General features: G+C 33.4%; 1 protein-coding gene across 7 annotated transcripts; it reads left to right on the top strand.

Moving 5' to 3' along the window:
* The first annotated feature begins 435 nt into the window (after nt 1–435).
* Klc (kinesin light chain) lies at nt 436–23,910 on the top strand. 7 transcript variants are annotated; one of them, XM_077405590.1, is made up of 9 exons: nt 436–1,112; nt 9,959–10,325; nt 11,330–11,495; nt 11,800–12,515; nt 13,130–13,333; nt 13,435–13,455; nt 13,939–14,058; nt 14,293–19,042; nt 20,175–23,910. In XM_077405590.1, the coding sequence occupies exons 2-8, from the start codon at nt 9,984–9,986 to the stop codon at nt 14,446–14,448; spliced, it is 1,725 nt and encodes a 574-aa protein (XP_077261716.1). In that variant the 5' UTR covers nt 436–1,112; nt 9,959–9,983; the 3' UTR covers nt 14,449–19,042; nt 20,175–23,910. The 7 variants fall into 7 exon arrangements, with proteins under 7 accessions (XP_077261716.1, XP_077261714.1, XP_077261713.1 ...); XM_077405587.1 differs by lacking the exon at nt 436–1,112 and adding an exon at nt 4,888–5,206; XM_077405589.1 differs by lacking the exon at nt 436–1,112 and adding an exon at nt 9,394–9,539.

Here is a 23,910-nt window from a genome sequence, read left to right as displayed (position 1 = left end):
ACGCGGCCTTTGTAAATTGACTTGTAAGTATTTTGCAAATGATTTTTTGTATCTTTCCATCATATTTTCTTTTATCTCCAACGTCCAAGTGTATGTAACATCTGTCTCATTTTAAATAGGGACAATAGGCCTGTGTTCTTTTTAGTTGAGCTTTCTTGCGCGGTTCATCTTTTCTCTTCTTTCTCTCCAACAACGTGAAAAGAAAATGAAAAGAAAGATGAACCGTGCAAGAAGTTTGGCTAATAAAAGCATAGGGCATAGGCCCAGCAATACCATAATCATAATTGTAAACGCGAAGAGAACGAATGCTAGACGCTACAGGCTAAAAAACAAGTGAGGAGACAAATAATTGCGAGTAATCGCTTCATGAGAATCGGCCCGTGCGTCCGCGAGCCGCGAGCCGCGAGCGCAGCTCGCCTCGAGTCGCTACAGTCGCGATTTTACGATCAGCCGTGTGGTTTGTCTATAGCGCGATAAATTCCGCACCCGCGTCTCATCGCGTTCCGTACTTAACGGCGTCCGGCGACCTTCCGCGTCCGTTTTCTCGCGCCGCGCGCTCCCGCACGCGTCTCGGCGGCCGACGGAACGTGCCGTTCCTCGCTCCAAATTCGGTTTTCGTTGGACAATGGACATGTGATGTTGCGCACCGTGCTCCGTGCCCGAGCCTCGCCATCTTTGTCTGTCACCGCCGCCGCCGCCGCCGCGAGAACGGTCTCGGGGAACGCGGTCCCGATGCTCGTCGACCGTCGCAGGATTTTCGTCGTGTGAGAACCAACGTGTGCGTCTCGCGTCGCTCGAAATCGCGACGCTCGCGATATCGATTCCGCCGTGGAGGATTTGTCCCGAAGGTAACGTGTTCTCACGCGCACCTCCGCTCCGGCGTGTGTCGAGTTGACTCGCGACTCGCGAGAGAAACGGAGATAGAGAGAAAGACAGACTGGCTGGCAGTCTCTCCTTCGGCGGAGAAACTTTCGTGGGACCTCTCAAAAAGGACACTCTTTCGCGGGACGTCCCCAGGGATATCTCTTCGGGGCACCCCGGCAGCATCCCCGATCCGGTGGGATGCTACATTGAAGCGAGCGGTGGCAACCTTTTACGGACCATTCGCGAGAGTGAGTATGGTCAGCCGGTATACTAGACGCGGATTGAAATAGCGTTAAAAGGGTCATGTTATTATTATATAACGTAGGATTGTACCTGTCCAGTTGATAGATAAATCAACGGATATCATCAGGCGCAATTTGTGTGTTAATAGGAAAAAAATGAGCTTTACACGCTGATTATTAATAAGAGTGCATTTCTACGTGTCTAGATTTGAGAGAGAAGGAATTGCGCACCAATTGTCCAAGAAGAGAATTTTTTCAAAATATGTCAAGATATATAGGAAGATGAGCCTGTGTGTTTTGCTACTGACGAGGTTTTATTTTTGCATACTATAGTTCGAGGATTTCAATTCCAGAAAATTGTGCCTTTTGATGAATATTTTTTCAACGGTTTCTCTAATTAATTCCGACTGGCATTATATTCGAATATGAAAGAGTACCCCGTCTATCTTGGCAGTCCGCAGGTATAACCGGCAAGTTAATCGGCTTAATCCATTTCCGCCGACAGCAGTAGTCGTGGAAGCATAACAGAGGGTTTAGCGACCATGACGCTGACGAACAACATTGTTTCCAAGCACACTTTAAGCAATCTGTATAAGTTAAATGGCATCCGTGACGGAATATACTAAATTAAGAAATTGATAATTAATCGCTGAACACACATTTGTCTCTTTGAAAGATTAATGAGACATATGTATAAGAGTAAATAAATAATGAGGATAAACGACCGTATGTGGGTACGTCTAATTCTTGTGAATAGGAAAAGTAGATATAAAATAAAACATATGTGTATAATGTATAAAGAAATATAATGTTTACGCATTCAATTAACATATATATTTGCGGCTTTCCTTTATAATGTTAGTTTGATGTAATAGTGATAATAGCGATGATCTATTCCTGTTCTTATATACATATTATTTCTATATACCAATTTTTTTTATTCACTATTACAATTATTAATAACATTCTATGAAAACCGATTAAAATTATTCGATATTAGATTTACAAATTATTAGTAAGGCAATATATTAAAAGTTTCTGAATATTAATTTTATAAATTGAAAAATGAAATTGAAAGATATTTAGGAAAGCTTTGCACGATCATGGTGAAATTATTCCATCATAATTCTAAAATCCTTTCTCGTCGGTTCTGAGTGAAACTCGGATAATAAGACTTTTTCTTTCTCCTCATCATTATAGTTGGTCTGGCGTTATTTACTATATACTTCAATTTTCAACTAGTAGCATATATTTATTTCATACATTACTCGATATTTAGAGCATGCTGTACTTAAAGTAATTTCATTCGAATAGTTCACATTATTCTAAATTATGAATTACATAATTATTAAGGAATTAAAGAACATTATATAAAATTCTTTATTTTACTTATATGAATTATATAATTATATATTATTATATATAATTTGCAATTGAAGATACCCGTATATAGACAATGTAGTAATATATAGAAATTATAAATATAATGATGAGTATATATTAAATAATGATAGGTATACCATATACGTGTACAGAATAATTTGATACTTTCGGTTATCGGACAAATCGTACAGTGTAATGTTTATGAGATGAGTGAGTTGTAGATATTTGCTTTCAAATCATCTGCTTATAGGTATTATTCAGTTTTATAACGTAACCTACTAAAGGTCAAATACAATCTTATATTATTAAATTTGTATATACGTTATCGTTAATAATTAAACAATAAATAATTTAATATTACTGATGATAACAAACATCTTATAAAGCTCTATTGTAAAAGAATTTATTGCGAAAAGTATTATTTCAGAGCCGAGGCTCGAAATTGGATTTCTCTATTTTCCAAGACATCAGGAATCTAACGTTTAGTCACCAATGTTTTTGTATATCAATTGAAAAATTATTTTCTTAATATGTATTATTCATTGTGTGTGTGTGTGTGTGTGTGTGTGTGTGTGTGTGTGTGTGTGTGTGTGTGTGTGTGTGTGTGTGTGTGTGTGTGTGTGTGTGTGTGTGTGTGTGTGTGTGTGTGTGTGTGTGTGTGTGTGTGAGCGCGCGCGCGTGCGACGTACCTACTAGAGTTTTGATGATCGAAAACATCCTAACACCTAATCTATTTATTCTGTATTAATGTACTTAATATTATTTCTGTATTTTTTATTGCTATATTTAATTACTTTTGTATTTTATTTTTTATTTAATTACTTATTACATTATTATTACGCATGTCTGTGTCAACCGTCATAAAAGTATAACAATTCTGATTTAACAATATATTAAAGTTAAACGGAAAGTCATACAATTAAGTGGAGCATTAAGAAAATAATATATTTTTTATTGTTGCGATAATTCACGCTGGTGCGATCGAGCCTTTTTTCGATTCAAAATAGCACAATTATCGAAGAAAAAAATCGGACGGTTTAAAATTTATAAATTATTATCATGCAAGTTATATGTTTTTCTACACCGGGTGGCTTTTAAACTGCATAAAAATCTGGTATGAAATCCGTGAAGGAGAGAAAAATAATAATATTTCTGCAACAACACTATGTACACGCGGTTATACTGCTTTACTCGGTAATAGTGTATTACTGGCTCACAATCAGTAGTCTGTCGTCATGCTGTTGTGAGTCATCGAATGCCAGTCACAGCTGTACTCTGTAGCAGTCTCTGGGATTGCAGAAACAGACTGCGTGGAACTTTCTTGCCGCCCGCAGATCCTGAAACTCGCCAGGTATATTAAGCTATCTAAGCCAAATTATCAGAATACAAAAAAATTTTATATCAAATTAATTTGCTAATTATTTGCTATTTTTTGCTTTTAAAAGTAATTTTTTTGCTCCAGCTATTAAAAAGTTACAAAAGGCTGGATATAGCTTAAGATTAAGCTGTCACGCCATTGTAAAAAACAGCATGTACATAAGTCAAAGCAAAAAATTAATAATATCAAAATTATTTGTTACTTTTTTGCTATTTTTTGCTTTTAAAAGTAATTTTTTTGCTCCGGCTATTAAAAAGTTACGAAGGGCAGGATAGCTTAAGATTAAGCTGCCACGCAAAAAACAGTAAAAAAGAGCTTAAGCTATCCAGTCCTTCGTAACTTTTTAATAGCTGGAGCAAAAATATAACTTTTAAAAGCAAAAAATAGCAAATAATTAGCAAATTAATTCCATATAAAATTTTTTGTGTTCTGATAATTTAGCTTAGATAGCTTAATATATGGTACCTAAACTCGCCCGCTTTGCATTCGTGCGCGAAGAATTTTGCAAAGAAATTTCACAAGTGTTAAAAATTGTCATTATCACAAGTCACATTTATATTTAAATTTTTATTATTAACTGTTTGTAAGATTTATCATATTAATAGTTAATATTATTATTAATAAGTAATGTGACATAAATCTGTCAGGAAAATAGTTAATTATTATCTCTATTTTAATATAATTATATAATCGGATGTTAATGATAATATATTATTATAATAATAGATTCAAGAATAAGGATGTTGTACTATTATGTGTGACGAAAAATATTTTATTCGACTTTGAGATATAATATCTTGTAAGTACACGAATGTAACGCCTGCACTGCACCTCTAGCATCCCTGCAGCTGCAGCCTTACAGGGGATGCGATTTGTGCACTCCCCTTTATGCAAGCCGGCGGGTATACCCTATACGGAAGAACGTTATGGCGCAAGCGTTATACATTTTCCATCCCCGCTGACGCTCTGCACCCTTCTCGGGGTAGGGATGGGCTCTCGCCACGGGGGTGGAGGTCTTCAGTGAGAGGCTAAACGCGATCCCGCGCGGTACGGTCACCGTAGCGATCGAAACTGTACACACGGTGTACATATACCTTCCCCCTCCCCCATATACACACGCATACTTATGTACATATTCGCGCGTATTTGTATACAATCTATATTTTTGTACCGACGATAACTAGATGACTTTTTTGTATCGTGGAAATACGTCCAACGGAGGAAGGAAGAATCACTGTGTATATAGATACATATATGGTGTAAAGTGGTAGAACCGGCAGAGTCCACCGTTACCGATGGGTAGGACGGATATGTCAAAAACGCTCAATGCTTATAGAATGTGAGTAGACCTATAAAAAATCCATAATTCTGCCTTTCTCTCTCTTCTTTTTACACCAACTTTCGTGAACAATTTTCCCATAATTTCTCCGTGAGAGTGACGAAGTGGCTCATATTCGCAGTTTTGCGATTGTGCTGTGAAATGACGAAGTGTATCTTGAAGAGAGAGAACATTACTCTTACAAGCCCACAATAATTTCTTTATTGGATCTTGCCCGCACCCGGTGTAAACGATTCATTAAACCATGTCGTAATTTATACGTTTGTTCGTTTTAACGGCATTACTTACGCTTTATCCCTATTTTCTACGTTCTTTCGAGGTCTAGCGGAAACAAACAAACTTATTGATAACGCTAATATGGGATTGGCAAAATGGCTATAGTGATCGCATGACTCTGGAGAATAGCTTCAGCGGGAAATAGCGGGCATCAGGTTCAACGAGAGCAACGAAAGCTGTCGATGCTCTTCAAGATTAGGCTCAACTTTGTTAAGTTCAATGATAAGGTTCATTCATATCCGATTGCTACGTAGCAGCAAACTTAGAAATTGCTTCCACACAACTGTCCTCGGTGCCGAGCATCGATCGGCGGTTCTCATGGCGCCGCGACGTTATCGTGCTCATCTGCGATATGTATGGAGCACGGTGGTGATATGAAATTTCCGGGAACATCTTTGAAAACTGATGTTTTGATGTTCTAAAAAGATTCTTGTTAATATCAGCGCGTACGCACACACCACGCACCTATTATATACCGTTTATCTAATCTTTAAACCTTTATAAAGATTAACGCGTCGATCAATATTATATATATTTTTTTACTGATGATTTATTTTGCTTTGGCGCTATATCTCGAGTTTTAATTTATTGTATGTAGTTGTATTTTTGATAAAATAATTTGGTCCTTCAGAAATATGTTAATTGATGCTGATTATGGTTTATCTGAGTCTTTAGCTTTTTTTTAAAGATTAGAAAGTTATGTTAATGATAGTTAATCAATGTTGTTTTGTGACGAGTTAATTCTGTTACAAATATATAGGTAAGTGAAGTTTTTGTGAAGGTTTTGATTAAAATCTTGTGTCGGATTTATTAAATTATATTTCTTCGAGAAATATCGATTGTTCAAATTGTGTTTTTAACAATATTAATGATTCTATTATATATAGTTATACTTATTCTATCGTGATCTTCTAGACATCTAGACTATCGTATATTAAATTGACTAATTGGTATTGATGAAAAAATCGACTCGTGTTAACTGTAGTTCATTTAATTTATCTCTTGTTGAAGATTTATATTAATACTTACTAATATTAATGATTACAATTTATTACTAAATATACAAAAGTGTTTCAAATTATTTGAAAAATTGAAATTTGTGCAAAAGAAGAAGAGAAAAGACAAAAGATAACGGATTGAAATGTTATACAAAAAAGAAATAGATCTAACTTTAATTTTTGATCAGTAAAGCTTTCTTTTATCATTTTTATTAGTGATTATGTTTATTTGATAATACTTCTGGAAAATAAAAAAAGAGAACTTATTTTACTCGTAATGAGTGTTACTATTCCATTATCGAATTTCTCACCGTCTATTGCGTGTTAACATGAATACGCAATGTTGCCGTAGCTTTGATATCTCACTTCTTCCCTCGTATGAAATAAAGATCGCCATTTCGATGATCCAGAACGATAAATTTATTTGAAGAGTAGTAAGATAGATTATTGTTACAGATTAGCCTAAGAATATATTAGGTTAATAAAAATAGTTGTGGAAAAAGAAATTTTTTTCTTTATGGTACTGCATTAATAAAACAAAAAAAGTTTAATGAGTACTTTATTAGTGTAATAGGCATCAATTACACATTAGATTAATCTCGAGAGAGTTTTGTTAATTGTCTGGACTAAAATATATTAGAAAGAGTTGTATACAGTTATTTTTATACATATTTCTGTATATACTGAATCTAATCTGATGCTTAAAATTGGACTTGCCTTAGAATTTTATCTAACATCTTTCAACCTTTTTTATATTCATACACATTTTCAACACACACTTCTTTCTTTCTATGTTTTTCTATACATTCTCTATAAACTTAGTTCTCTATCCTATCACGTTATTTCTTTTTTCCTATAGTAATCTTTTTATCTTTATTCTATAATGAGATATCTGCATATTTCTATACATTTGTAAATTTTTATTTGTAGATTGCTTATTTTTTTAATAGTTTAATTTTCCCCGGTTGAAATTTTATCGCAGATTTGCGATAAAAGATATAATTTTTTAAATAAAAAAGAAATTAGAAATATCCATTTTTGCATTTTTTTATCAGTCCTTATTAGACAGTTACTTATTACTTAGCCAATTAATTGTTAAAATTAGAAATAGTCGTACCTTGACTTAAACCATGTGTGTGATTTTTCCTTATTTATTTTTTATTTATAGTAATAAAAGAGGGTAAACGTTCTATGAATATATTATGAGCATGTAGATAGCGGAAAGCAGCTCACAGAACACATAATGTATAGCAGATTAAAAAAAAAAATGATCGTGTGTACAGATAAATAATTGTATTCGCTCTTCGTGGCTTCCGACTTTCGATTCCCTATTATTTTATCCTGCAAAATTTATCATAGAATGTTTTTCAGAGTCGTTCTAAGGTTTCGAATCACGATAACTCCTTTCATATATATTTCAATTTGCATAATGGCTTATATACATCGGTTGGCCAAATAATCCAGAGATACAAATTCATACAAGGCGGATCACGTAGATTGATCTCCGTCTTCGAGCGGTTAAGGTCGTCGCTGGTCGTATAACTGGTTGAATAACGGAAGTCCCGAGATCGGACAAATGTTCTTGTCGTGAGGTCGTCAGGTCTGTCTGCAGTACTGACCTCAGGTTGTTGAAGGAGGTCAAGGTTTACGAGTGCCTGAAAATTCAACCTCGATCGAACGTCTAGGACACCTAAGATACGGCTATCATGTACCCATTCGAATAGATGTACACTCTACCGGCAGGAATGCCTGGACATAATACATATATAGGTATCGAAATGTCCAGGCATTTTTGCCGGTCAGTCTAGGTGTTCGATCAAGATGCTTCTCAACTATTATTCTATAATGGATGCATTAAGCATTGAGACAGTTCTCGAAACAGGGTAGGCCAATAAATCAGGACAGAAAGTTGATTGAAGCTATTAGAGGTATTGCATAATTGGAAAATAATACTAGTTAGTTATGTAGTCTTATACAGTGATAGATCGGTACCAAATTCGAAATCATTGTCTGAATGATGTACAGTACATCGTACATGTGTAATATCGATTGTAGTGGAATATTTCACAATTGATCTCTAGAGAAAAGCGGTCTCTCTCGGCCGGTATCGATTACGTGGCGGCGACGCGATCGTTCCCTCGAATTTTTAGTCGCGTTACGCCTCTACAGGCCGATTCACAAAAAGATGCTATATGTAACATAAGAATACAATTTTTTTAATTAAAAAGAGATCTTGAATAGAAAATTCTAACATCAAATCTTAACAATTGAGGTAGTGAATTTTTAGGTTGAGCATTTAATATTATAATCATTACATATTGAAATATTTGAAATCTTGATACTACAGGGCGAGATATGAGTCTCGCGGAATCAATTTTCGAGGAGATTTAAAGTGATCAGTTTTGAATAAGTGACGAGAGATTTTTAATAACTGCAATGCTATTGAATGCATTTAATTGTATACATTTAACTCTTTATTTAACATTTAATATTGTTTTACAGATTTAATTCTTTTCTCTCTCTTTCCGGTATTGTTTTTATAAATATTTAAATGTTTTTTTCCAAGTTTTATAATGATATATTGGCACAATACTATACTGCTGATTAGTTAGAAGCTTCGACAAAAGTTATTCTATTTGTAAGTTGAAAAAGAGTAAAAGTCGAAATGTTATTGCATTGATATTGTAAGTTGTAAGTAAACAAAGTATGTTATAATACAATTGATACATCTATCTGATTGTAAAACTTATTTTCCTCAATTTTTCAATTTTATTCTATAATATATAATATTCTTTGTTGATTTTTTTACTTTACAATTAAATAAATCCTAAAATAAAATGCAGAAAAATAAAAGCTTTTTTAACGATAGTTAATAAGGGAGGATAATATATATTGAGATATATTTTCGTAAATCGCTCTGTACAATACGTATCCGATTCTGTCGGAATCGCGAAAGCGCCGCGGTACCACGATGCGCCGGCGTCGAAATATTGAGCCGATGGTATACCGCGCGTTAGACCAGCACGTAGACAGCTTCAACGCGGCTCCGAAGACATGGGGTAAGTCCTCTCTCTTCGTCCTCGTCTTTCGTTTCGCTCGCGACTCCCCGATCGAGTGTCGATCGCGTGCTCAAGTCATAACGGTTCTCTTTGCCTTCGGGATCTCTGAGACCCCGCACCTTCGGCCTTCGACTTCCTTCTCTGCGCCGGAAGCGCCTTGGCGCTCGTCGGCCATGTTACAAAAATATATAACAATGGTATATGAGTTTTTGATGTTTTATTATAAAGTATCCACAGATACGCGTGAGGTGAAATATTTTATCGGCGTTTACTTTAGAAATTAACTGCTATTTACTTTATAAATATAAGAATTTATTTATATTTTTCAACAGAACACGTTTATACACTTTGAAGGAAAAGTAGGAAGAAATTGTTTTGTACTGCAAATATAATTTGTTCTCCTTTGTTTTTGTTTACAGTAAAAAAATTGAGAACATAGGCAGAATGACGGCGATGACGCAGGAGGAGATCGTGGCTGGGGCACGAACGGTTGCTCAGGGTCTTGAAGCTCTCCGAGTCGAACATGGGGGTCTGCTACAGGGCCTGCAGTCTCAGGACGCGCCAGCCGCTCGGGACAAGGCTAGTCTACTATCTAAAATCATTGAGATGATCGACCTGGGCCTAGGCGAGGCGCAGGTGATGCAGGCGCTGGCGAGTCATCTGCAGATGGTAGAGGCGGAAAAGCAGAAACTGAGAACGCAGGTGAAGAGGTTGTGCCAGGAGAACGCCTGGCTCAGAGACGAACTGGCCAACACACAACAAAAGTTGCAAGCGAGTGAGCAAGCCGTAAGTACTTAATTCCACCTGTTTAATCGTAATGTAATGATTTTATGTGGTACATATAGGTACAAAAATAATTTAAATTGAGATTTCAAGAATTTTTTATAAGTACATGTCGATTGTACTTCAATTTTGTTTCTCATAAATAAATTAGTAGATAGTGTTAAAGTTTACTGAATATTTTGTTTTATTTTATTTTTATTTTGTTTTTTTTCCTCCTTTTGTTTCTCACAAGCAGTTAAAACCGAATTTATTAATTTTCTTCTTATCGTTATTATCTATACAATTTTGCGTATTTTAGCATATTTATGTCTTGCACCAATTGGTGTATCGTGCAAACCCTTCTCCCCTCCCCCGATTGGATTTTTGGGCGATTGATTAACAATCGAAATCGGGGCAGCCTTTGTCTCTTCCTCGAGAACTCTTGCGCGAGAAAGTGGTTCAATGAGGCAAAATAATTTCCGTGATTGTGATTGCGAAGCTAAAGGGAGTGAAGTGACCGGACGATTCGATATCTTCAAATCAGACTGTTCTCGTTCCGTTCTCGTCAGCTTCATGCACTATTGATTTAGAGTGTGACCAAAGTATTCCGAATTCAAACGCTGCAACAACTGTGACTTTGGTCATTCGGTCGAGCGAAACGTATGGCTTTCGCTCATGCTAACGTTCTGCGAAGTTAGCGAGCGGTGGAGTTTTTCGCCCTGCATTGGATGCATTGTGCTGTAATCATGTTTGGTCGAATTTGCCGTAAAGCAGACATATTGGTCAATCGTATAAAAAGCACGTCACTTCTCGGCGACAGCCAGAACAATAGATCACTCATTCTAGTTTAAGTAGACTTAAAATTTTCGACAGATCTTTGTTCACAAATCAAATTTTCAGCAGTAATTGTGAAAATGTTAGCAATTGCGAAGAGGCCCTCTTTTATTAATAATTTTCTTTATTACAACAAATTGCTTGTTATTCTATACTCAGCAAATTTATCACATTTCCAATTGTGTATTTCGCAGGTTGCTCAATTGGAGGAAGAGAAGAGACATTTAGACTTCATGGCCAGTATGCGACAATACGATCCGGATCCATCAACAGAAGATGAAAATGCTAAGGATCGACCGAAAGACGATCCTGTGGTGGATCTCTTTCCTGATGATGATGCGGACGATCGCAATAGCAAATGTATTTCTACCTTTCTATCTTTGAATTATTGCAATAGCAAAATTTCTAATACTGAAAATTTTATAAAGATGATTATTTGTTAAAAAATTAACAATATATAAAAGATAGGAGCAAATAATATTATTTAATAATGAATAGAATATTATTCAACGAATATTATAATAAAAACAATTGTGGTTTAATTAAAATTTTTTATAATTATGACTTTTGAACTAATTTAAACGGATTAAGTGTAAAATACTTTAGAACTTCATAAGTATTACGTGGCTATTTCTTTAATAGAGATTTTTATTGTGTTTTTCAGCTATATCTCCAACTCCACCGTCGCAATTCGCTCAGCAAGTGAATGCCGGCTATGAGATACCGGCACGTCTGCGTACCCTGCACAACTTGGTGATCCAGTATGCGAGTCAAGGTCGCTACGAAGTGGCCGTTCCCCTGTGTAAACAAGCTTTGGAAGATCTGGAGAAAACTTCTGGTCATGATCATCCGGACGTGGCAACAATGCTCAACATACTTGCTCTTGTATACCGAGACCAGAACAAATATAAAGAAGCCGCAAACCTTCTGAACGACGCTCTAGCGATTCGAGAGAAAACGTTGGGTGAAAATCACCCCGCGGTAGCGGCGACGTTGAACAACCTTGCGGTGCTATACGGAAAACGAGGGAAGTATAAGGAGGCTGAACCCCTATGCAAACGAGCACTGGAGATTCGCGAGAAGGTACTAGGTCGCGATCATCCGGATGTGGCGAAGCAACTGAATAATCTGGCACTGTTGTGCCAGAATCAGGGTAAATACGAGGAGGTGGAGCGTTACTATCAACGTGCACTCGAGATCTATGAGGCTAAACTAGGCCCGGACGATCCAAACGTCGCTAAAACGAAAAACAATCTGGCATCTTGTTACTTGAAGCAAGGAAAATACAAGGATGCCGAGGTGCTATACAAACAGGTGCTTACTAGAGCGCATGAGAGAGAATTTGGTGCCATCGATGGTGACAACAAGCCGATTTGGCAGGTACGGGAATATTGAATCATTAGTACAATGCAATTGCAATGTTTTCATAGCTGCGAACAAGTATTTAATTTTTGGAAATCTTTTCAGAAGACACTTAGTAATAGTCAAAAGATTCCAGAATTATATTAAAAAAAAGAACATGATTCACGACTTATGATTTATTTACTGCAATTTTTCAAAATTTTTTTCTTTTTAGAACAATGCAATGTAACTTATAACCTACTTTACCACATATCTTCTAAAAGATTGATCCATGAAAAAAACTTAAGTTAACTGCAAATCTTATAGATTAACAATGAAACTTCTCTCTGTGTGAGCATTACACAACTAATTCCGTTACACAACAGAAAAGTGATGACTGATGGTTACTATTACATTATTATTTCAACTTTCGTATTTTTATATACATACATACATTAATGTGAAAGTTATATAAGATACGGCAGTGACTCACTGTCACAAAATTTCTTTAGTACTTTATATTAAAATTTGCTCTACATTAGAACATTATTGTTGAGGAAACTAAATTTGTATTAATTTAACTTTTTTGAATTTTTGATGAAATTCTTGAAAATTTAATTGTTTTCTGACCGATCTTATGATTTCTGTTTTAGGTGGCTGAAGAGAGGGAGGAGAATAAGCACAGGAATAAGGAGAACACACCATATGGCGAGTATGGCGGTTGGCACAAGGCCGCGAAAGTGGATTCCCCTACTGTCACTACTACCTTAAAAAATCTCGGCGCCCTTTATCGAAGACAAGGTAAATACGAGGCCGCGGAGACGCTCGAAGATTGCGCCATGAGATCTCGAAGAGAGGTAGATATAACGTTTGTATTAATTCTTTTGTTAAAATAATACGCGTGTATAATTGCAAATAATACAACTAACGAGGTTTTTTGCATTTCACGCACACGCAGCACGCACAACAAGCGAGTTTAGTGAGTAAAAGCTTAGCACGATTCTGGAATCTTGCATGATCTTTGCACATTGCAAACTTACACGAAGTTAATTTTTTCATCTGCGTTTAAAATATTTTTTTTTTCTTATTAATTTTTTATTCTAATTTTAATTTACGTTAACATAATGTTACATACTGCCATATGTAATAGCGATATATAATTAATACGCACATGTGGTCGTGACAAAATTTCTTTCTCCATGTTATGTGGAAAACTTCTTTATTAGTCTAAGAATAAGTTTATTGCTTGAAGCGTTGACAGTCAACATGTTAAATAATTTTAAATGGTTAGATTATCAAGTATTAAAACTATATAATCAAACTGCAAATTAAAATTAATAATATACTGTATGTATATGTATGCAGTAAAAAGTAATATCTACAGAAATTAAAATTTGATCGAATTAATGGATTCATAATATGGATTCATAGTATAACCATTTGCTTTTATTTTTTTTTGCAGGCGTTAGAATTGGTGAACAAGGCACGAGTGGCACAGCTGCTGGGCGACGAAAAGAGCTCCACCAGACGTGGCTCGCGGTCCAGTCTGGCTAATAGCGAACATGAACAAAGTCACGAAGAGGTGAGTCTCTTTCTCTCTGCCGTTTGTCATTTCGACGTATAAATTAGCCGTATGCACTTCCGCATGTCATGCAGTAGTTGACACAAACACTTATAGCCGTCTACTATCCTTTTCTTCTTTCTTTTTGTTCTTTTTTTCGTTTCGTCCCGTCGTCCGTCACGTCCGGCACAACCTGATCTGACCGAATCTCATCGGCGACCGCACACGCACGCATACGAACGCAATCGAACGCAGGCGAACAGTTCGTTGCCACTGGTGCAAAGGGCGCTACACGAAGGACAGTCAGCGGCGAGCAGTGGCCAGCACCAACATGACGCTAGTCCTAACAAACCCGGGTTTAAAAGCAAGATCTTTCAAGCTTTTGGCATTAATTCGTCGTCTACTACATAGGCCGGGCGGATTCCGTTTTCTGTTTCTCGTTAGCTTCTATTCCGCCTTATCACATCGTCACCGTTCTCTTCAGCTACGTATTCTGTATTTTTTTCTAACAGTTTTTATCTACTCTCTTTCACTCTCTAATGCTTTCTTGTAACACTTATCTTAAATGTAAAATTTATCGTACTGCAGCTAAAGAGAACAGCTTTATTTTATCGTGCTCTCATTCATCATCCGTCGATGATTTTTTAAACGTCACTATATAGGTAGATGTACTTCTAGGGCGAGCGAGAACTTTAAAATATACTCTTTTATTTTATCTTTCATATTTAATATATCTATAAAGGATTCATATCAATCGATTGATTTCTGAATATCTTTTGATGTCATAAAATAGAAACTATTAAAATATTAAAATTAATTGATCAGATTTTTTTGAAATAGAATATTAAAATTAAAAATATTAAGATAAAGTATTAACAGGATTTATTTTGACTTCAATAAACTCACAATTATTTTAGGATAATTATTAAATTATATGAGATGGCTTATAGAGTTATTTTTTATACAGATTAAGGCTCCTGGGTACTCGTCGCGGCCATGTTGGAATGTGACGTTAGAAGCGAGAAATGACACGTTGAAAATTCTTGCATGGTATTTCCAAATAAAAAGATATTTGCTTAAAATAACACTACAGATCACTTCAGCACATTTTTAAAAATACTCCGAGTTACATCCCTTTCAACATATCCGTAAAAGGAATGTGATACGATTCAGACTTATACGCAGGCGCATGACTAGGTTTCGTATTACATTCATTTTATGGCTGTTTATTAACTGTCAAGGGAAAGAGGTAGACTTAACTTAATCTCGGAGTATTTTCGAAATGTGTTGAAGTGTTATTTTATGCAAATACCTTTTTATTTGGAAATGCCATGCAAGAATTCTCAACGTGTCAATTCTCAACATTTCTCGCTTCTGACGTCATATCTCACGAGATGTCGGGAAAGAGCTCAGGAGCCTTGAGAGAATATATAAAAATGAAATCAAATATATGAGTGAAAGTATGTCAATTTATAGGATGACATAAAAACATGATGCATATCTAGGCACAATGCGTTTGTTCTGAATATGCTTCGAATAGAGCGCATCTAACTATCATGTGATAAGACGTGACGCCTAGTATAAATGAAATTTTCCAAATGAATCATCCAGTATAGAAATTTTATTCATCCCAAATAGTTTGTGTTGACAGCTGTATTCGACACACATTTTATTGCACACTTTGTAAGGCTACTTGTCCCGTCGTTTCCTGAGATGAACAGAAATGTTTAGTAACTTTTTTAGAGGACAAAAAAGGTGAATGATGGTGATGTTTAATGTGGCATTTCTCTTTATTCGTTGATGTCATATGCAAATCGAAAACTTTTTTTACGTGTTTTAGTATTATATATAGTCACATACAGGGTGTAATCGCCGTTTCAATTGGAACACCTTGTATAAATTGCATTTACATGAGACTAACTTTCCAGATAAATGCTTACTCACACATACCGTAAATGTAAGAAATAACTGGACCAGCTCATCTATCATAAATCTATCATATTGTTACGCCCGGGACTCACTCGCGTTCGCGCACTTCCGAACTCGTGGAAGTAAAAGGAGACAAGCTAGCGGAAAAGGACTGTTTTATTCAGTGAAGTACAGATTGGTCACTTTGACACGTTCGTTCGGTTTAAAGTCTCCACTTCCAATCTCCATGGCGTTGTTATTCAACCAACTCAAGGGGAAGACTCGCGACTTCTTCTCCGGCTCGCATCTATCGAGCGTCTCGGCGCGGGCGTAATAATATCTATTATAAATACAGTATGTCGAAAACATACGAAATTTAATGTTATTTGAAAACTTCAGTATTTTGAATATTTTAAACTACAAAGAATATTAAGAATTATAAACTGATATTATTAAAATGTACTAATATTTTTTGTATAATGTTAAGAGATATTCTAGGCATAATAGATCATATCGAATTTTTTGTGTTCATTACTCTAAATTACTTTGGAATACGACATCCAATGTCTTTCAATTTTGGAATAGCATTTTTACACTCTATTGGGGAATAGCATTTTACATTCTATTAGATATATATTCACTATGATTATTCATTAAAAATCTGAAACTATTTATATTGATAAAAATATTATGTAACATTTTAAAATGTTTACGTTGTAAGCATGTCAATAATGTGGCATAACCAATGAAGTTTAATAATTTTTTTTAACTTAGATTTTATAGCAGGTCCAGTCATTGTCTTACATTTATAATTTATATAAAGAGATTGCAACAATCAAACGCGTATTCGACACGTTGCTTTTAAGTAAAATAAAGAAAGAAATGCAATTAGGAATTGATTAAATCTCAGAAATATAAAAAAACTTTGATAGGCAACAATAAAAAATGTGATTATATTTTTTACTTGTCACGCATTATAGAGTTTGACCTAAAAAATTTTTTTTTTCAAATATATATCTATTTTAAATATATATTTATTTTTTTTTCTTTCTCGCCGCAAAATTTGATACAATTACGCACACGTTATTTAAAAGTAGTATTATCATACAATTAGTAACTTTGCTTAACTATATAGTGCAGTATAGATTCGCAAAGCAATGCGAAAAAAACGAGATATATTAATGATTAAAAGGCCTCGAGTAAATAGGCAAAGGTTATTTATGTAAAAAAATGTTGTTAAGAATTTAATAATAATTATGAAAAATATTCCGATTTTTATTCAATTCATCATTACATTTATATATATGTATAATATATGTATTCATTAAGATATAAATTGAATTAAAAATCGGAATAAAATTCATTGAACTTTATAGGAAAATATATTCCAATGTTTTAAATTAAATTAAATTTAAATCAAAATTGGAATACATCGAAAAATATTCATGTATTCTAATTTTTATTTAACTTTTCTTTATAAAGAATTTCTCCAAATTTGCAATGCCGTGATATGTATATCCCATATATCGATAAATATTTATGATAGCATAGAACATATTTTCTCGGATACTTTGCGTTATAACCAAATTGATTTTTAAAATTCCACGTGGCTTTTAGCGGTATTTTGATCACAATTTATACGCTTTATACGGTAAATTGCAGCAATTTCGATTGTTGAACATATATAATATCTTGAAGATATAAGCTAAGATGTCTTGAAGATATATTTTATTTACAGCGATAGATATATTTACACAATTGTATAGAGAAAAATAGATTTCAAATATAATTCAGACATAGAGATGTATTGAACGTACTTGAAAACTTCGTTAGAGGAAGAACGTCAAGTTGCAATCCATAAAATATAAATATATTCGAAATATATTTGAATTATACTTGAAATGTATTTAACGGTGGCAAAAAATGACGCGCGCGTGGGCGATATCTCTTATAAGATCTCAACGGTGCATGTAAAAGAAGAAATGATGTTTCTCTTGTTGATTTCTGCGTTGCGAGATACCAAGAGTATGTGTGATTTTGATTGAAAAATAGATATGAGTTTTTAATTCTACGAAGCGACATCAGCACTCTTAATACATACACATTCTTTTTTAGATAGAATAATTTGTTATATAAATTAATAATGGTTATTTTAATCTCGATTGAATTAATAGATTAAAAATGATGAAGGTAGTGCCTTGAGACTTTAATACATAATAAATAAATTATTTTCAAACGCAGACTCCAGTTTGTTCTTGATTTTTTCTCTATTGTACAACATTTCGAAGTTGTTATGACTTTTTATTATAGTTACGCTATGAAAAAATAATATGTAAGAATATATAAAAAATAATAATTTTTTAATTTTTAATAACGCTTTTAATAATTTTGTTTTAAATTAAGATTTAATTAAGATTAAATTGCCTCTAAGAAATATATATATATATATATATGTATATAGGCAAAAAAGTTTTGCAACTGAAAGCAAGTACTGTAAACTCCACTTATTCTAGGTTCCCGTTTATCTTGGACAGCTATCCCATTATAAACTGTAAATTTTTATTTTAAGCTATTCTTTGAGTACATGTTTGCCAGTTCTTGTGATAGAATATTCTTTGTATCTTCTCGTATAAAGTGAGAAAATGAACGAAAGGCAGAACGGCGAAAGGCGCAATATTTCACTTGTTTAATTAAAGATACAGTTTCCATGTATTCTAGTGTTTTATTAGAATATGATTGGGGATTATAAGGACAGGTTCCAAAATAAAGAAGCCAGGTCCTAATTTGTTAATTTTAGAATAGAAGGATTTTATACATTTGATCTGAAACGTTAGGAAGGCATGTGAAAAAAGCTGTAATTTATAGGACGTATAATGTAATATGTTGGTAATGAATGGAATATTGTGCATTTAATTTTCTCTGCTCGCAAAACTTGTGCTTAACTATACCGTTCGTTCTTTGGATCAACTTGCGTTGTCGTTTTTGTTTCGCTTTTGATTCTTGAGTATATATTGAGCGGAATCCAAAATACAAGATGAGGCTGCCGATGACGTAGCGGAAATATATCACTCCTGACGACGAATGGATACATGATAAGGTGCGTATTTTTTTCGTAGAAATATGTAAAGTTTTTCGTTTCTACATTATTAGTGCACAGAATATAACTTAGTTGTGATTATCCTTGATTGTTTCCGTCACTTTGTTTCTTTTTAGATGTGTCATTCTATTTCTTTTAAATAATTTAAATGAACAAACGTCTTCCGTTGATAATGTTGAAGCAGCAAGTCGATAAAGGTGATACATCTTTTACATAAAGAGATATATTTTTTATAATGCGTAAACATTTATTATTGTATAACATTAATTTATTCTTCTAAATAATCAGATTATTTTATATTGAGAATAAATGTCATATATCTTTATTTAATTTTTATAATGTATCATCTTTATGTTTATTTGCTTCTTCAATTCTCGTTTTCCAACAATTAATGATTGATCTTGATGTGAAATTCACAGTAGCGATAATAGTGATAAAAATAAATATAATAGCAATAATTTTATCAGTGTGTAATAAATATAGAACAGAGTGGGGATGCTAATATCAATAACTACACAATCAAGAAAGTTGCAGAAGGAGTAAAATGTACATTTGTTATTGTGTAGAATTGCATGCCGGAGCAATATGTAATAGGTACTTGTGTATCATAATTGTTTCCTCGATTTTTGTGTGCTTGCTATGACGACAAAATATAAATAGTACACTAGTTAATTTAATACTGTGCACTTCTTTCAGCAATATTATTAATATTTTATAAAATATTATAATTATAAATATCTTGTGTTTTTTCAATCAAAATAGAATTAAGGCTAATATTAATCTACAAATTATAAAAGTATTGCAGAAGAACAGCATATTATAAAAAGCAGAATGATAGGAACTGGAGGAGTAGAAAATTTCCATTTATTTACTTAATATGTCGCTCAGAACTATTAAAATACTTTTATCCATTGATTTAATTAAGTATATTATATTTGAGGTCAATGGTCATAACAATTTATTATTCCTTTATCGACTTATTTACTACATACATTCAAAATTTTCTTAAATTATTATATTTCTATATATTATTTAATCTTTAGCACTGTATTATCTAAAAGTAATTGAAGACACGAGGTTTTCCTATTTTTGAGATAGTTAAACTTAAAAACTTGTTTCCATTCTGTTGCAGGACTGGAAATACGCCTTTCGCGCGAAGTAAGGAGAACGCGTTCATTGACGAGAACTACTATTAGACTGTAATTCGAATGTGCGAATGATAAGACGAAAGGAGACTCTGCATTGACCGATGATGATGTCCACTATGTCTGGATCGTCGTTCACATACACGGCACACATTCCAGCTGCTTTTCTCTAACGAAAAACGCACTGTATGCGAACTAGCTCAACGTTGCTGCTAATTTCTCACTCGTAGCTTCATGCGGACGATTTTGCTATGACGCGAATTACTATCTTTACTATGTTTTGAACGTTTATTTGAACGAATCTAAGAGATATATCGAATAATTGAATCAAAATCCAAAAGAATGTCAGTGTTTTACCTCGCGTACACAAAATTGCGCATGTACATGTTATTTATTTCGGTATTTTCTTCGCGATAACGCGTTGTCTTTTTATCTGGAGTTAGATTTGATCAAACTCAAGTTACTGCGCGTTACTTGGTATAAACGTAATCCCGCCCGTCCGTTCTTTACATTGATTATTTAACTCATTCGTATAATCGTCAATATTTATTTATGTTTACATATTTATATTAAATCATATATATATTTATATATTATTTATATTCGGTGATTATATGTTATATATTTCTCAAATAATAAACATGTTTGTTTTTTTTTGTCACGGCAATTGAAGAAATTTCTTGTGTACAACCTATCTTAAAAAACTAATTTTTTAAATCTATACATCAAAGGAGATGAATCTCTCGAAAACTATGGAATTTTCTAGACAGCGTTTTTTGGATTTGACATCCCGACAGGATTTGAATCTCGACGTGGTGCAAAAATTGTAAATCTCAATTTTTTTAAAATATCAACTTGAGAAGATCTGAGTGTAAATTTTTCAATTTGGAACGAATAATAGAAGGATCACTATTAACAGTCAGTGACTTACAGCGATGTTGTACAGCCAGAATTGTGAGTGCAAAAATGGTTTTTTATTTATCGTACAGCTATAAAAGATATTAATGACATTCGATTAATTTAAGTAGGTTTACGTACATGATACATTCTTTTGCGCTACATGCGAGCTAGTAATGTGCGCAATGTTTTTCATAATTTGCTAGCTTGTATGGAATTTTAACGCGAAAAAATGCACCATCTACTTATACGGTTATATAGATTAGATGGTTGCAATATTTTTGTTTTTGATGAATTTCGGTACGCGTCAAATCCTTGAGATTGTCTTTGTGACTTTGACATGTTCCACAGTTCATTAAGAAAAAAAATTGCATAACTTTTCCGTCCGTAAGTGTACGCATAGTTGGCATCAAAAAGATTGATACTTTAAATCACTTTCGCAAAATGATATTTAAAAATATAATTGAAATTACAGTGATTTACTTTTATGCTTATATTGGAAAATTGTATTGTTATTATAAAGATACATTAATTTGATGTATTTTTGTATTATTTGGACTACTATTGATATTTTGCCCATTACTTCTATACGTATGATAAATATTTATTTATCGTATTGAAATTATTGACTTGAGTTAACTCAAATCGCTCCAATTGTATATAAGTGTCGCTGAAAATTATATAAATAAAAAGCTCTTTTTTCATTCTTCTCGAATGAATATTGAAAATCATGAAAAGAAATTTCAAACTTCGCCTTTTTAATGCCAACTGATGCACACTTACAGTTTTAAACATCAAAATAAAATTTTTACTTTGTTAACATATTATTTCTCGAGCTTTCATTATTATATGTGTCTCGTCATTCTTGAATCTTTATCGATTTGAAATGACGATAATTTCTTTTTACAATTTTTTAAGAATTTTAAACGAAAAATTTTTTGTCGCACTATTTATTGTTTTATTTTAAATGTTATCGTTGAAATTTCGAAACGCACGGAAGAAGTTAAGCAACAAGCAAATCGACGAATTGTAATTGAGCATTTGCTTAGACTTCCTATTTGATCTCTTGATTATTCTTGAAAATGTTCGACTACGCAATTATACACCACACTGTAAAATATTGGAAACTATACTTACGGTCGAAACTGCGTAATATTTCATGGTTTTAATATCCGATTTACACGTTTAATTCACATATCTCGTAATATAATGCGAGAAGAACAGAAAATATCGAATGTTTACTTATTCGGTAAATTTAATCTTATTAAAAAACTTTTATTTATTTTTTTTTTAATCACTTTTAATGTTCTACATTACAATGTTTTTGTTTCACTTTTATTTCACGTCTTTGATAGTACCAATTTATGTGCCTGAGAGCTTAAAGGCCTAAATTTTCCTTTAATTTAATTAAATTGAGCGATTATCGATCATCAGCAGGCACTATATAGGGTCTCATACCTCGTAAGATTTTTTTAGATTTTGTCTAGGAAAGGGTTTTCATAAATCTTAATAGATTAAAATTACTTATTCTAAAAAAGATTTATTAGTTTTCTTTATTACTTGAATCTTTTATTTTCAATGAATTTTTTTGTAATAAAGTCACATAGATTCCGTGGTATTCAAGGCAATGGTGTCTGCTGAGGTTTGAATGCTTTTTTGCGAGGGAAATTCAACATTATTTTTCATGAAATTATAAGTTAAGAAAATATTAATAAGTCAAGTAGGTGCTATAAATCCAAAATGCATCTTATAAAGCAGTCAGTCGCTGTCTTTCGATCCGGAACGACGTGTCACCAGTCGGTTCCGTTCATATCATGACTGCGGCTCGCTCTGGAGTGCGACTTTTTAAGATTTGACAATGTTAGTAGAACTGCAAGAACTTTGTGGGTGGCTAATGCAATTTGCGAACAGTATGAGATAGAAATCTCTTGATAAGGACACAAAACCAGTGTCGAAACGTCGAGTTAACGTAAGAATAAATGTCAGTTTGGTCAAAAATATAACCTGTGTTAATTTTTCACTGACAAAGCAAAGAATTTTGGAAAACATCTTATAAAGTTCTATAATGTGTACTTTTTGTAAATTAAGATATTAGTTCAAGATTTATATATAATACTTTATACATATTTTAAAATACAATGATAGACATTTAATATAAAGAATAATGAAATGGCAAGAAGAATTGAATGATAATCTAATTATTTGCATATAGATATTAAAATGCATATGCAATATGCAACTTTCTCTTGACTATATATTGCTTTCCGTCAAATGATTCTTTTTATCATTTTATGTTTAAAAGTATTAAACTGATGTCATCGAGAAGCGAAATACTTTATAAGATATTTTATTTTATATTAGAATATATCAGGATAGAGTCTGATATATATAAACTGTTCATTTTATATTTTTTTAATCTTTTTAGTTTTGCATGCAGAATGATAATGAGACTCGATTTATGTAAGAAAATCATCGAGTGAACAAAATATCAATAACGAGAAGTAAGTGTTTGTTCCGCCAATGATAATCAAGACAGATCTTGACGACAGAGTACTGACGATCATTCTTAAAAGGGGCAAGAACCGTCTCAATAAAAATCAGTCCACTGAGTTGGTTTATAGAATTTACTGTAATGATTGTTGGTGCATCCTACATTAGTCAAACGAAACGCTACTTAAAGACGCGGGTCACGGAACATTTTAACGATATAAAAAAAAAAAGAAGATCGTCAGAACTCTGTCGTCAGTAAGCACCGCGTCTCTCATGGCCATGAATTTAAATGGTCCGAAGTTGAGATACTTCATAAGGAAAAGAATACAAAAAAGA

Source organism: Temnothorax americanus, unplaced genomic scaffold (assembly GCF_048541705.1).
Source record: "Temnothorax americanus isolate GAGA-0224 unplaced genomic scaffold, ASM4854170v1 Scaffold2, whole genome shotgun sequence".
NCBI classification, from domain to species: Eukaryota; Metazoa; Arthropoda; class Insecta; order Hymenoptera; family Formicidae; genus Temnothorax; species Temnothorax americanus.
Note: the sequence above shows the minus strand (reverse complement) of the source record. Positions and strands in the feature narration are given on the sequence as shown.

Coding starts and splice junctions, on each gene's coding strand:
- Klc (XM_077405587.1), top strand. CDS start 5,163: ATGGGTAGGACGGATATGTCAAAAACGCTCAATGCTTATAGAAT. Junction 5,207..9,958: donor ACGCTCAATGCTTATAGAAT/GTGAGTAGACCT, acceptor TTTTGTTTACAG/TAAAAAAATTGAGAACATAG. Junction 12,516..13,129: donor ACAACAAGCCGATTTGGCAG/GTACGGGAATAT, acceptor TTTCTGTTTTAG/GTGGCTGAAGAGAGGGAGGA.